A 12397-nucleotide genomic window follows, 5' to 3' on the forward strand; every position below is an offset into this window, starting at 1 on the left:
GTGACAGGGAACCAAACCTGGGCCACTGAAGTGGTGAGAGCATGGAACTTCAACAGCTAGGCCATCAGGGCTGGCTCTCTCCTATCATTTTCTTAATTTCTTTTAACTCATTTTGAAATAGTGCGTTGCAGTTTTCAACTCTTCTGTGGGCATCTCTTTCTGGCCTGTTTTCATTTTCTGAAAAGATGTATTCCACTCCATATTCTCATTTATCTAATAATATCTTTATATATATAACTTTAGTATTGCTCATCTTATGTGGAATTAATTTTCCTGAACTTTTAGGAAGTACTGAACTGAATAAAGTCTTTAGCTTAATCCTCTAGAGCTCTCTCTTATTTTTGTGAAATACGTTAAGAAAATGATCTTGAACTTGCTCAGATTCTTGGCTCTGTTCACCTCATCCACTTTTATCTCGACTTTCTCTTCTGCTGTCCCTGTCCTGCTGGATTTGAATTCTGCCTCTGACAGTTTCTTTTCTCCATGGGACTTTGTTTTGGATGGAAACTTCCATTTGTTAGATTCAAGAATTCATAAGGTCCGAACTCCTGCAGGACTATCAAACCTTTTCTCGTACTTGGATTTCCAGTGAGTACCTACTGAGGATGTGGGATTCTCCTGTGCTCAGGTCCATCTGCTATCCCACTGTTTCCCCTGCTTCCTCCTGTCCAGACGCTCATAGCACCTTCTTGTATTTGGAGTTTTGTGGGGATACTTTGTCCTGATTGTGTTGTGCATCTTGCCTGTGTGTTCTTGGTTATACTGTCCTAGTGGAGGATTATGGGAGAATCCAGGTAGACTAAAAACTATACAATCTCCACTGCCACCATCTTTCCAGAATTAGTGACTGGATATTTTGTACAGCTCCTCAGTGATTTTCCTACACAGCCAGGGTTGAGACCCACTGATCTAATTGCTCTGGTTGCTCTTTTCGTGACCCTTTATTCCTCAGGATTCAGCCTCCAGCGCTCCTCTTCTCTCACTGTTCTGATCTCCCTTGGCAGTCTCACCTTCTTCCATGGCTTTAAACTCTGTCTACCTGAGGATGACCACAAAGTCCCAATTGCTTTTCCTGACATCAGACTCATATCCACTGTATGGCTCCACTGGCCATTGCATGGGCAGCTTGAACTTAACTTGTTCACATTTTCTCCTCCTCTGGATGTTCCACATTTCAGTTGTTCCAGCCAAAGACCTTGCTACCAGCCTCAACTCTTCTCCCTAAGCCCTAATATCTAACCAATCACCAATGCTTTTTTATTTAAAATCTCCATCCCCATGTCTCTGGAATCTATCCAAATGTCCATCTTCATGGCTGCTCCTGTGGTTGAGGCTACCATCTCTGAATTACTGACATTCTTAGCTGATCATACAAATTATTGCAATATTCTTCACTGGTCATCTCATGGCCCACCTTAACACAGTGTCTCATAACAACCAAAATGATCTTTCTGGTCACCTCATCCTCCTTGCTAAAAAACCACTCCTGCCTCTTTGATGTTCTTAGACTAAAACACTATCTTCCTAACAGGGCTTAGGAGGATCTGTATATTCTGGTACTGTTTAAATATTCTCAAGTCCTGCCAGTGTCCATCTCACACCAGTATGTAGTCATCTAGAGGTCTTTCTATTCCTCCAGGCCTTGGCACAGGCTGTTCTCTCTTAAGGAAAACACCTTCAAACCAACCCCTTGCTCCCACAGTTATCTCACCCATAACTCTTCCTGCAGGGTTGAAATGTCATCTCATGTCCTCTCCTCCCACCTGACTTACCTTCGAAATCTCTGGTGGATGCTCCCATGTGATCCCCCGACACTGTTATTCCTATGGACATAGAAACGATCACACTGCTTGCTGGAAAAGGCACGGATGCATGTGCAATCTTTAGTATGTATTAGTCCCTCAATAATTACCAGCTGAATAAGCGACTAGGGGGACTGATAAGGCAGCCAGGGCCTCTTGATTATAAATTGATCCTATTTTATGTTAATGACATTGTTCATCCAGGATTGTATTCTCCCTCTGGACATTATTATTTACATTTGATAGTAAATACAGTTGTTCTCTTTGACAACAAGACATTTATTCAGCTTTCAGAGTTGAAAATGCTGGGCGAAGTACACAATAAGATAGACCCAAGCCTTGCCCCTCTGAGCTTTAAGTAAGCAGGCAATTTTATTTGTTCTGAAAATTATTAACTGTCCTACCGACGTTATGCTCACAACACAATGCTTTGAGTTCAACTGACCCTGACTTTAACGTATTTTCCAGGCACTTTCCATGAATTTAGAGAACAATTTGTTTCCCCTGAGCTGAGGGGGTCAGGGTAGGGGAATAGACAGAGAATTCAGTAACTGAGACACACAGAGCAGAAGAAATTCAGCTCGCAACCCCATCCCATACTCTCCACTAAGTATCTGAATACAGTCACGCCGAGTCTGGAGCCCGAGCTTTCCGCCTCAGACCAGCGCCGCCTCCCCGCCCGGCCCCGCCTCCCCGCCCGGCCCCGCCTCCCTACTCCGGCCATGCCCCTGGCCCCACCTCCCCGCCCGGCCCAGCCTCCCTACTCCGGCCCTGCCCCGAGCCCCAGCTCCCTGCCCCGCCCCAACCCCCGCCAGGCCCTACCTCCCCGCTCGGCCCCACCTCCCTCCTCCGGCCCGGCCCTTAGTCCCGCCTCCCCACCCAGCCCCGCCTCCCCACTCCGGCCCAGCCCCGCCTCCTCCCTCCCGCCCAGCCCCGAGGCCCGCCTCCCCGCCCGGCCCCGCCTCCCCACTCTGGCCCGGCCCTTAGCCCCGCCTCCTCGCAGGGCCACCTCCTCACTCCAGCCCAGCCCCGCCTCCACGCTCTGAGCCGCCCACCCCTCAAGTCCACGCTCCGGCTCCTCCTCTAGCTCCGCGCCTTGGCCCCGCCCTCTATGTCCCCGCCCCGCTTCCCAGGCCCGAACCCCTCCCCCACCTCCCTGTCCGAGCCGCGCTCGCCGGACCGAGCCGGCTTCCCGCAGGCCGAGCTGCGCTAGGTGCGGGCCCGGGGCGTGGCGGGCGTCGCGGAGCGCCAGGTGCGGCTTCCGCGTCAATATGGCTGTCGCCTGCCGCGTCCGAGCCTGGCCCCCGGCGCGCCGCCGCCTTCCCGCCGGGGACCCGCTGCTGCTCGTCGCCCTCTGCCTCCTGTGCTGGGCCCCGGCGCTTGTGGGCGCCGTCCCCGAGCTCGGGCTCTGGGCGGCGACGGTCAACGACGTAAGTGGAGCGCACAGACCGAGGCGTGGCGCGTGTCGGGCCCTCAGGGTCGTCCCGGGGCTCGCTCGGCCCCAGCGCCCGGCCCTGGCTTGTTCATCTGGCCCTCTTGCTGGGCCTGCCCCGGGTGCCCTGACACGCTCCCTGAGCCTTATGTCTGTTTTGGGGGAGCGCCCCGTCCTCCAGCCTGTGGGGAAGATTGGTCAAGCTCTTGCGTGGGGACAGCTCTCCTTTCTAAACGCTGTTCCTGATCTTGAGGATCCCCTTTCCCGAAGTCCTGGCCCCTCGCTCTGCCCTGACGTGTTCTGGCTAGGTCAGGTCCTTATTTATTCAGACCTGAGCCCCCAACCCCTCGGCACTCCTAGCGGCGTCTTTGGTATTTGACCCCTCCTGGTGCCCGGGTGCGGCCATAGGGCCACACCCGTGAGGCCACAGGGGGCACTTTCTAGGGCTTCAGTTTCGGCAGAAACTTAGAAAGCGCCTGTGCCGCTTTCGTTTTTGTCTTTAAATGAGAAGGGAACTTGCAGTAGTCGCCACCCCCTTTCCCTCTTCCTTGCTTCCTGAATTTCTCTAGGGCTCCCATCACAGTTCCGGGAGTCGGGGTGTGGAGAGAGGTGAGATGTGATGGAGTGTTAGAAAGCCTAGTCTGGAGGCAGGAGTGTGTGGAAACTTCCTTTCCGGGGCAGGCCATTTGGGAACTTGGCATCCAGTAGTTACATGAGATGATGTGGGAGGAATGCAGGGGTAGAATTTTGGAAAGTCTTGCTATAGAGGGACGGGAAATCGGGAAGAGGTGGTATCTCCTGCTTTTCTAGAGTCAGTTGACTCATCCAGCTGTTTGAGATGAGTATTTTCCATATGCATTGAAATGATGTCTTCTAAAAGAAGAATTTGTATTTCGATTTCCTCAATCAGGAAAAGAAAGTAGCACCAGAAGCTACAAATACTTCCTACAAAATAAAAGCTACACAGACGAATGAAAGCAGGTACCTTTCTGAATCTTTAAGACCCAGTAGAACCATTTCTTCCAGGATTCTCCTGGCTCGGTGCCCGGGTGTGTGTGTTGCTGATAGAGCGTGCATATCTCTGTTATTGAATTTCTCTGAACAGTAAAAGCAAAGCTCAGAGAACCGCACTCATAGTTTCATGCTGCTCCTGTAGTGAAGGGGCAATATCATAAACTAAGTCAGAATAAACAATGTTGGAAGTGAATGAGCTCCATACAGATCATTAAACTACTTGACATATCTGTAAAGCTCTTTGCCAAGTATTATTTGGATGTAGAGACTCCAAAGGCCATGGAGAAAGCACGGCTTTGCTTTCTGCATGAGAAAGAAATTTTTCCTTGGGTCCCACATGATCTTTAGTCCTCTGTGACTCAGGCCAGTAGCAGTCCATGAAGACCTTTGCAAAGAGGAGGCTGAGTTTTTTCCCATTTCAAGTTGTCAAAACAGGAGAGGAGAGCGGGGCTTGCTTTCATTTGTACTGCAAATCTCAAGAAATGGTTCCTTTGATTGTAAAGGTCAACAAATAGCTTGAGCACCTATTGTGAGCCGTACACAAAACTGGCCATTGCTGTCGCAAAGACAAATTTTAGGCACAGCCCCTTCTCTCAAGAAGCCCACACAGTAATAGGAACAGCACACTCATGAGTAGTAATTACATTCTCGGGGAATTGGTTGAGTAAAGAGCATTCTTGAGATGTTACTGGAGCACCAAGAGGGTAACCAGCCCAGCTTGCTGGAGTCAGTGCCTGGCTGGGTCCTAAAAGATGAATAGACGTTACCTTGGTGAAAAACAATGAGGAAGTACCGCAGGAGCGGTGCAGGAAATTCTTTGTGTTTCTGCTGAGTGAAGTTCTGGCAGGAGTGATAGAGGGGACTCGGGTCACTGTAAGCCTTCCAAGCTTGAGCTTGGCCTTGAGCCTGTGGCCAGGGGTCTACCCTCAGGCCTGCGGGAGCTGGGGCAAGTCATGTCACTGAGTGAACTGAGCTCAGTTCAGGACTGGAGCGGGCGAGTGGTGTGGTAGATCGCAGGTTACATGCCCCTTCTGGCAGCATAGGCACAAAATTGCCCTGTCTCCTTTTTTTCAAGTGAAGCCAGAATCCATATCTTTATTATGTCAACTAATTCAAAACTTTAAAAAAAGGCCCCTTGTCGACCAAACAAACCCTGTTTATAGGTTGGATTAGGCCCCCAGGCCACCATTAGCAACTTTTGAGTGTGAATGAGGGAGAGTCATGGAAGGATTTTAGACATAATGCTAATCACTGTGGCTGCTGTCTAAGGATGTCTGTAGGCTCAGATCTGGAGGCAGAGGTACCAGTTAAGTTACTGCGGAAGTGTGGGCAGGAGATGTTGAGGGCCTGGATTAGGGCAGTGGTAGCAGCAATGGAGAGGAAGAGGTAAATTTGGGAAGTGTTTGTGAGATAAAGTAGGCATGCCTTGGAGATTGGGCAATGGAGATGAAGGACTGGAAGGAGCTATGGCTTCGGTGACTGGGTGGCATCACCTACAGTGTAGGTAGAGTTGGCGAGGAGCCGAGGAATGTGTCTGGTTTAGGGCACGTTAGTGTGAAATGTCTGTTGGACATCCCAGTGGACATGACCTTTAGGCAGCGGGGTATGTGGTTCGGAAGCTCAGAGCAGGAATCCGGGCTGATGGTTTTAGCGTTACTGTTGAGACCGTTGGGGAGGGGTAGGAGGATATCAGGAAGAGCTGCCTGTCCTATTGGTGTTTCTCTTTCATTCCTAACCACTTGTTCATTTAACACAATCCCTTCTCACAGCATTTTTATTCTTGGTGAGGGCAGACATTAAGTAACTAATACATTATTTATTTCATTTTAATTGTGGAAAGGGTTGTGAAGAAGGCTGGGTCCTAGAGACCGTGTGAGCGAGGGCCGGGCCTGGTGTGGGCCATGGCGGAAGACTTTGAGGAAGGGACTTTTGAACTGGGCTTGGAGGGTAAGAAGGAATCAACAAGGTGAAGAAAGAGCGAGAGGGAAGGGTTTTTCAGTAAGTTTTCAGGTTGACCACTAAGGTCCTGGAGCAGGAAGGAATATCATACTTTTGAGGAACTGAAAAGAAGGTGGTAGAGAGGTGGGCAGGCCTTGACTATGCAGGGTACTGTCAGCTGCAGTAAGAATTGGTCTGTTTTAAGTACACACTGGTAACCATAACATTTTAGGGAGAGGTGTGGGTGGTTTATCAGAAGTACATTCATATAGGTACCAAGAGAGCACGTGCAAATGCACAGATGGCTCTACGTCAGAGCGGCAGTAATCGTGCAAAGGCAGCAGCCCTTAGCTCCTGTCTTGCTGTCCCAGCTGAGGTGCTAGAGGCAGGAGCATTACCGAGCCTCATCTCACCTGCAGGGAGTAAATATGCTGGACAAGGCCTTAAGCAAGAGAGTCATGTGATCAGATTTACGTTTTTAAAAATTAATCACTCTGGTCGTAGAGAGCAGTGCAAGGATTAGAACTATATATTTTCCAAGGTAAAACTATACTCTTAAACAGTAGAGAAAAAAATTTTTTAACAAAATCTTTTTATGTTTCTTTTTCATTTTAGAAATCAGGACCTTTGATATTTAGGAAAACTATGTTTAACTCTACTGAGATCAAGTTTTCTGGTAAGTATATTAAGCTAATATAATACTAATATAACAATATATTATAAATGAGTAATATATAATATAAACTTATACATTAACTTGATGTAAACTAATATATTACATATTATAAACTAGGCAAATGTTTTGTTTTTAAGTGTTTCTGACATTTTAAGGGTTTCTTTTGTTTCAGTCAAAGCTCAGTTATTTTCAAGTATGGATTTTTCTGATCCTGTCTCAGAAAATCTAATATGATCATTCTTTAAAACTTATAATTAAAGTCTCATAAAGTAGGCTTCAGCAAAAAAGTATTTGACTTGTGTGAAATTTGACTCTGAGTCCCAGCTTTTAAAACTAGATAAATTCTTTTTATGAATATAATGAAATGTCATGATTGTGATAAAACCTTTATGCCTCTGAAAATTTTTAGAATAGACACATGATCATAGTATGAAAAATCACTAGACACTAACGTTTTAATTAGGATTTTAGAGGTTGTGAAAGTGAAAATATTTGTTAGAGACTGTGTTGTCTATGTAAATACCGATGTGCGAGGGCTCCAAGTTACAGATCTTGAGGTTTTCAGTATTTTTAATAGGTTTACACTGGATCATATTTATTGTGATCTAACTCCTATTACTGTTTCCAGTAACTTGACTAGGCAAGTTGGTTGCCAGGGTTAAAGTTTTGGGATAAGGAGTAGTTTTTTGCTGGGTAGAGCAAATTGGCTTCCTGGGGATCCAAAGCCATGCCCCTTTTTTCTGTCACATCATCCTCTGGTCGTTGGGTGACTCTGCCATATGTGGGCCTTTGCTGAGGGCAGTAGGCTAGCCATCACCTAGAAAGCAGAGGTGGTTCAAAGCAACTTGGTGATATCATAGATCATCAGTAGTGATAAGAGCTTGGTAAGAGGAAATTGAAGTCCAAGGTGGGTGAGGAAAAAATGTTGGCATCTAATTGCTTTAATGAATTCATATCTCAATGTCTGGACAAACAAGATTTAAAAGACTAGTGCAGACAAAAAAGTTACATGGGAAAAAGCAAGTTATGTGGACCAGTGAAACACAGACTTTGATTTTTTAAAAAATCAATATGTCATCTCTGAGATCAGCTTAAGAGTAGACCACAGTTAAGACGGTGGTATTAATGTATCTATAGAAAGAATGAGGCAGCAGGAGGGAGTTAGGAGCAAAAGTATAAAAAAATGAGGATTTAGTCAGGCAAAAGCGGGCAATGTCCAAAAGCATCGTTGGAAGAGAAGTGTTCTTGAACTATGACTATAGCTGTGACATATGGCTGGCAGGTGTGGATGCAGCATCCACCTCCTTGAGCCTCCTTGTTCTGGTGCCATGCTTGCTAAGCAACCGTCTCATCACCATTGGGCATCCAGGAAGGCATGCTGAAGGGAGAGAGTTGGTTGATCGTTACATATCCACTTTACGTTACTATTCATTTTAAGTGAGTAATTGGGCATTCTGGTTCATATACTACATTGGTGATGTGGTGAAAAAGTGAGTCTGAGTGTCTGTTCTCACAGAACTAGATTTTGGTGGCTGCAAAGCTAAGATTTGTCCCTTGGATATGTGTCCATGCTGTGTGCTGGATCAGACATCGGGTGTCCTCTTAGGTGACCCCTCTTTTGCTACTGCATTCAAGATGGAGTCATGTGGAGCCACTGTTGAAAATCTCTCACTGTAATTCACCATATTAACAGCATAAAAGAAATACACCATATTGTCATCTAAATATATACAGAAAAGGATTTGAAAAAACTCAACACCCATTCATGAGAAAAACTCTCAGAAAACTAGAAATAGAAGGAAACTTCCTCAACTTCATAAGGGGCACCTATGAAGAATCTATCTCTAACATACTGTCAGTTTTATCCAGCTTGATCAATAAATTCAGATAATCCCAATCAAAATTCAGACTTTTATGTAGAAGTTGACTAGCTGTTTCTAAAATTTATATTAAAATACAGAGGACCCGGGCTGGCCTGGTGGCATAGTAGTTAAGTTTGCACATTCCGCTTTGGCTGCCCGGGGTTCGCCAGTTCAGATCCCACGTGCAGACATGGCACCGCTTGGCAAGTCATGCTGTGGTAGGCGTTCCACATATAAAGTAGAGGAAGATGGGCACGGATGTTAGCTCAGGGCCAGTCTTCCTCAGCAAAAAGAGGAGGATTGGCAGCAGATGTTAGCTCAGGGCTAATCTTCCTCAAAAAAAACCAAAACCAAAAAAAAAACAGAGGACCTAGAACAGCCAAAACAGTTTTGAAGAAGAACAAAGTTGAAGGGCTTTAACTCTCCAATTTCAAAACTTAAAGCTACAGTAATCATAACAGTGTGGTACCAGCATAAGGCTAGACATAGAGAACAATGAAACAGACTACAGAGCTCAGAAATAAACCCCCATATACAGGGTCAACTGATTTTCAACAAAGGTGCCAAGCTAATTCATTGCAGAAAGGATAGTCTTTTCAACAAATGATGCTAGAACAACTGGATATCCACACTGAAAAAATAAATCTCAACTCTTACTTCGGATCATGGATTCAGACACTCTATACACTCATCTGTGTCCTCTCCTTCTGAGGCTCCGTTTACACATACGTTCGACTGCTTGATATTGTCTCTCAGGTCACTGAGGCCCTGTTAATTGTTTTTCAATCTCTTTTCTTTCTACATTTCATTTTGGGTATTTCTATTGCTTTGTCTTTGGGTTCAGTGTTCTTTTCTTCTGCAGTATCTAATCTCTTAATCTCATTCAATGAAACTTTTTTATTTTGGATATATATATTTTTAATCTCTAGAAATTTGGTTCTTTTAAAAAATATCTTATTTCTCTCCTCAGAATTTTCATATTTTCCTTTACATCTCTGAGCATACAGAAAATATTTAGAATAACTGCTTTCACATTCTTGTCTGCTAATCCCATCGTCTTTATCATTTCTGTTATCTTTGTCCTATTGATTGATTCATGTCATGGTTATGAGTCAAATTTTTCTGCTTTTTATACTAGCGTTTTTGTTTGGATGGTGGATATTACGAATTTTACGTTCTTGAGTGCTATGTTGTATTGCTTTAACAACTTTGTCCTGGCAGACAGTTCAGTTTCTTTTGGGTCATTTTGATTCTTTCCAGTTTTGTTTTTAATTTCTTTTAGGATGGATCTGGAGTAGCCTTTACTGTAGGGCTAATTTAGCACCACATCTAAGGCGCAACCCTTCTGTGTCTCTCCTGAAAGCTTGGTGTATTTAATGAGGCCTCTCCACTCTGGCTAGTAGAAAATCAAAGTTCCCAGACTTGTGTGAGCTTTGAGAATTGTTGGGCTTCTCCCTATGTGTGGGGAGGCCGCTATGCAGCCAGAGACTCAAGGGGATCTCCATACAGATTCCTTTTACCCTCTCTCAGAGCAGCTCCCAACTCTTGGGTATTCTGCCCCAGAAATTTTACTAGCCTCAGCTTGTTGAACTCTGAGCTCAGTTTGGATTCCCTCTGGTTACCAGCCTTCGAGATGACTCCAAGGATCCCGGCCTCCTGGTATTCATGACCTTGTGTTGTCCCCTACCATATTATATCAAGGTTGATCTGACCAATAGAACATGGCAGAAGTAATGGCATATCACTTCTGACACGAGGTCTTAAAAGATACTGTGGCTTCTTTGCTCTCTCTGATGACTCGCTCTGGGGGAAGCTAGCCACCATGTTGTGATGACACTCTTAAAAGAGCTTTCTCTAATTCTGTACTTAATCCTTCCCAGTCTGCCTTATCATGGTACCTTCCTACCTGAAACCTTTAGTGGTGCTTTGTAATATTCAAAATAAAGGAAGACTCCTTAGCGGAGCATGATACCCCCTATGAATTTTGTTTAGCGCTCTTTTCCAGCTTCAGCTCTTTGCCATTCCCCAATCTGTCTTCTGACCATGGCACAGTATTTTCAAGTGGTCATACTTATGCCGTGCTCTCACTCACCCTGGCCATTTGCATGTACTGTTCTACCCTCCTCCTCACCTGGCTACCTCCTGCTCTTCCTTCATGTTAAAGGTCTCTTCCTCCAGCAAGCCTGCCGGTACCTCCTACTCTTCCTTCGTGTTAAAGGTCTCTTCCTCCAGCAAGCCTGCCAGTACCTCCTGCTCTTCCTTCATGTTAAAGGTCTCTTCCTCCAGCAAGCCTGCCGGTACCTCCTGCTCTTCCTTCATGTTAAAGGTCTCTTCCTCCAGCAAGCCTGCCAGTACCCCATTCTTCACGCTCTCCTAGGCTGTGTTAGGAGCCCTGCCTGTTTAATTCTTAGCCCTTCCCTCCCCCAGTACCTTTTACGTCAAGGACAGGGATTGCTCTAGTTTACCATCGTGTCACTTCCTGGCACACAAGGGGTGCTCACTCAGTGTTTTTTGAATGAATAAGTCAATGAAGAGAACATTTTAGAGTGAAGTAAACAGTGACTTGGCATATCTGGCTACTCAGTTGATTTTGACACTGGACTTAGCATAGCGATGAAATAAATAGTATTATAGCAACTTTTGGGTAACTATAATAATTTAATGAATTTATCTGTCTCATTTTGCAGTGACTTTTTGGAGAAATTAGGTAATATTTTACTCATTATTTCATTAAAGTAGCCTATTTTAAATTGCATTCTTGAACCCTTAAGCCTTAAGTTTATATTAGAGTATATATATTCTTATTGTAAAATGAGACTTTCTTTTTCTAAACAGTTAAGTCATTCAGTTGTTCCGGGCCTGTAAAGTTTACCATACAGTGGTATTTGAAGTATTATACCTGTGACAATGAATATCCTACACTGGAAGTAAGTAAAACACAGATTTTTAATGTATATAAAGCTATGAAGAAAAAGTTATGAGTGTAAAGATTTATTAGCTCATCAGGTGAGGAGGCTGGAAATATAAAAACTTTTTTCTTTTTTTGCTGAAGAAGATTTGGCCTGAGCTCATATCTGTGCCAATCTTCCTCTATTTTTTATTCTGTGGGCCGCCAGCACAGCATGGCCACTATCAGAGTAGTGTAAGTCTGCTCCCAGGAACCAAACCCAGGCCACCAAAGAGGGAGCATGCTGAGCTTAACTGCTAAGCCACTGGGGCTGGCCCTAGGCTGGAAGTATAGATTGTAGTTTTAGAAGTACCTCAGATTTATTTTGGGACTTAGGCAATAAATGCTTTAATTATGCTGAAGTGTATGCTTTCTGAGAAGAATACAAATCCTTTACTTTCCTTGTATCTTGTGGAAAATGTTAGTAAGTGCTTAAATCAGACATGTAGGAGCTGTTGATAAAGAGATTGTGGGTCAACAAATAAAAATCAACCTAATTTAAGAAAGAAATATAAAAGTTTCATTTCCTTCAAAACATTAGTAACAGGGAACCTAGAAGTTTAGTGAGGATGAGTACATTTGGTGAGGAAAAGTAGAGGAAAGGAGACATCTGGGGACAGGAGGGGAGAATGTGAGGGGAGGAAAAAGAGGGTTAGGGTTTCTGCTCCCCTGGCTCTGAACCTGGGCCCCTTCCCCTGGAGTGTCCCCTGGGCCCTTGTGTCCCTC

At 45.0% G+C, this 12397-nt stretch overlaps 1 protein-coding gene across 2 annotated transcripts in view; it reads left to right on the forward strand.

Annotated features, from left to right (window-relative positions):
* Positions 1–2852: 2852 nt before the first annotated feature.
* Positions 2853–12397, forward strand: part of TMEM87B (transmembrane protein 87B) — a 52827-nt gene continuing 43282 nt past the window's right edge. The window contains exons 1-3 of one of the 2 annotated variants that reach the window (XM_070511763.1): positions 2853–3232; positions 6802–6862; positions 11560–11651. In XM_070511763.1, the coding sequence (XP_070367864.1) occupies positions 3074–3232; positions 6802–6862; positions 11560–11651 (312 nt within the window). In that variant the 5' untranslated portion in view covers positions 2853–3073. The remainder of the gene's footprint in view (positions 3233–6801; positions 6863–11559; positions 11652–12397) is intronic. The other variant, XM_014852723.3, reaches the window with a different exon arrangement.

Source organism: Equus asinus, chromosome 6 (genome assembly GCF_041296235.1).
Source record: "Equus asinus isolate D_3611 breed Donkey chromosome 6, EquAss-T2T_v2, whole genome shotgun sequence".
NCBI classification, from domain to species: Eukaryota; Metazoa; Chordata; class Mammalia; order Perissodactyla; family Equidae; genus Equus; species Equus asinus.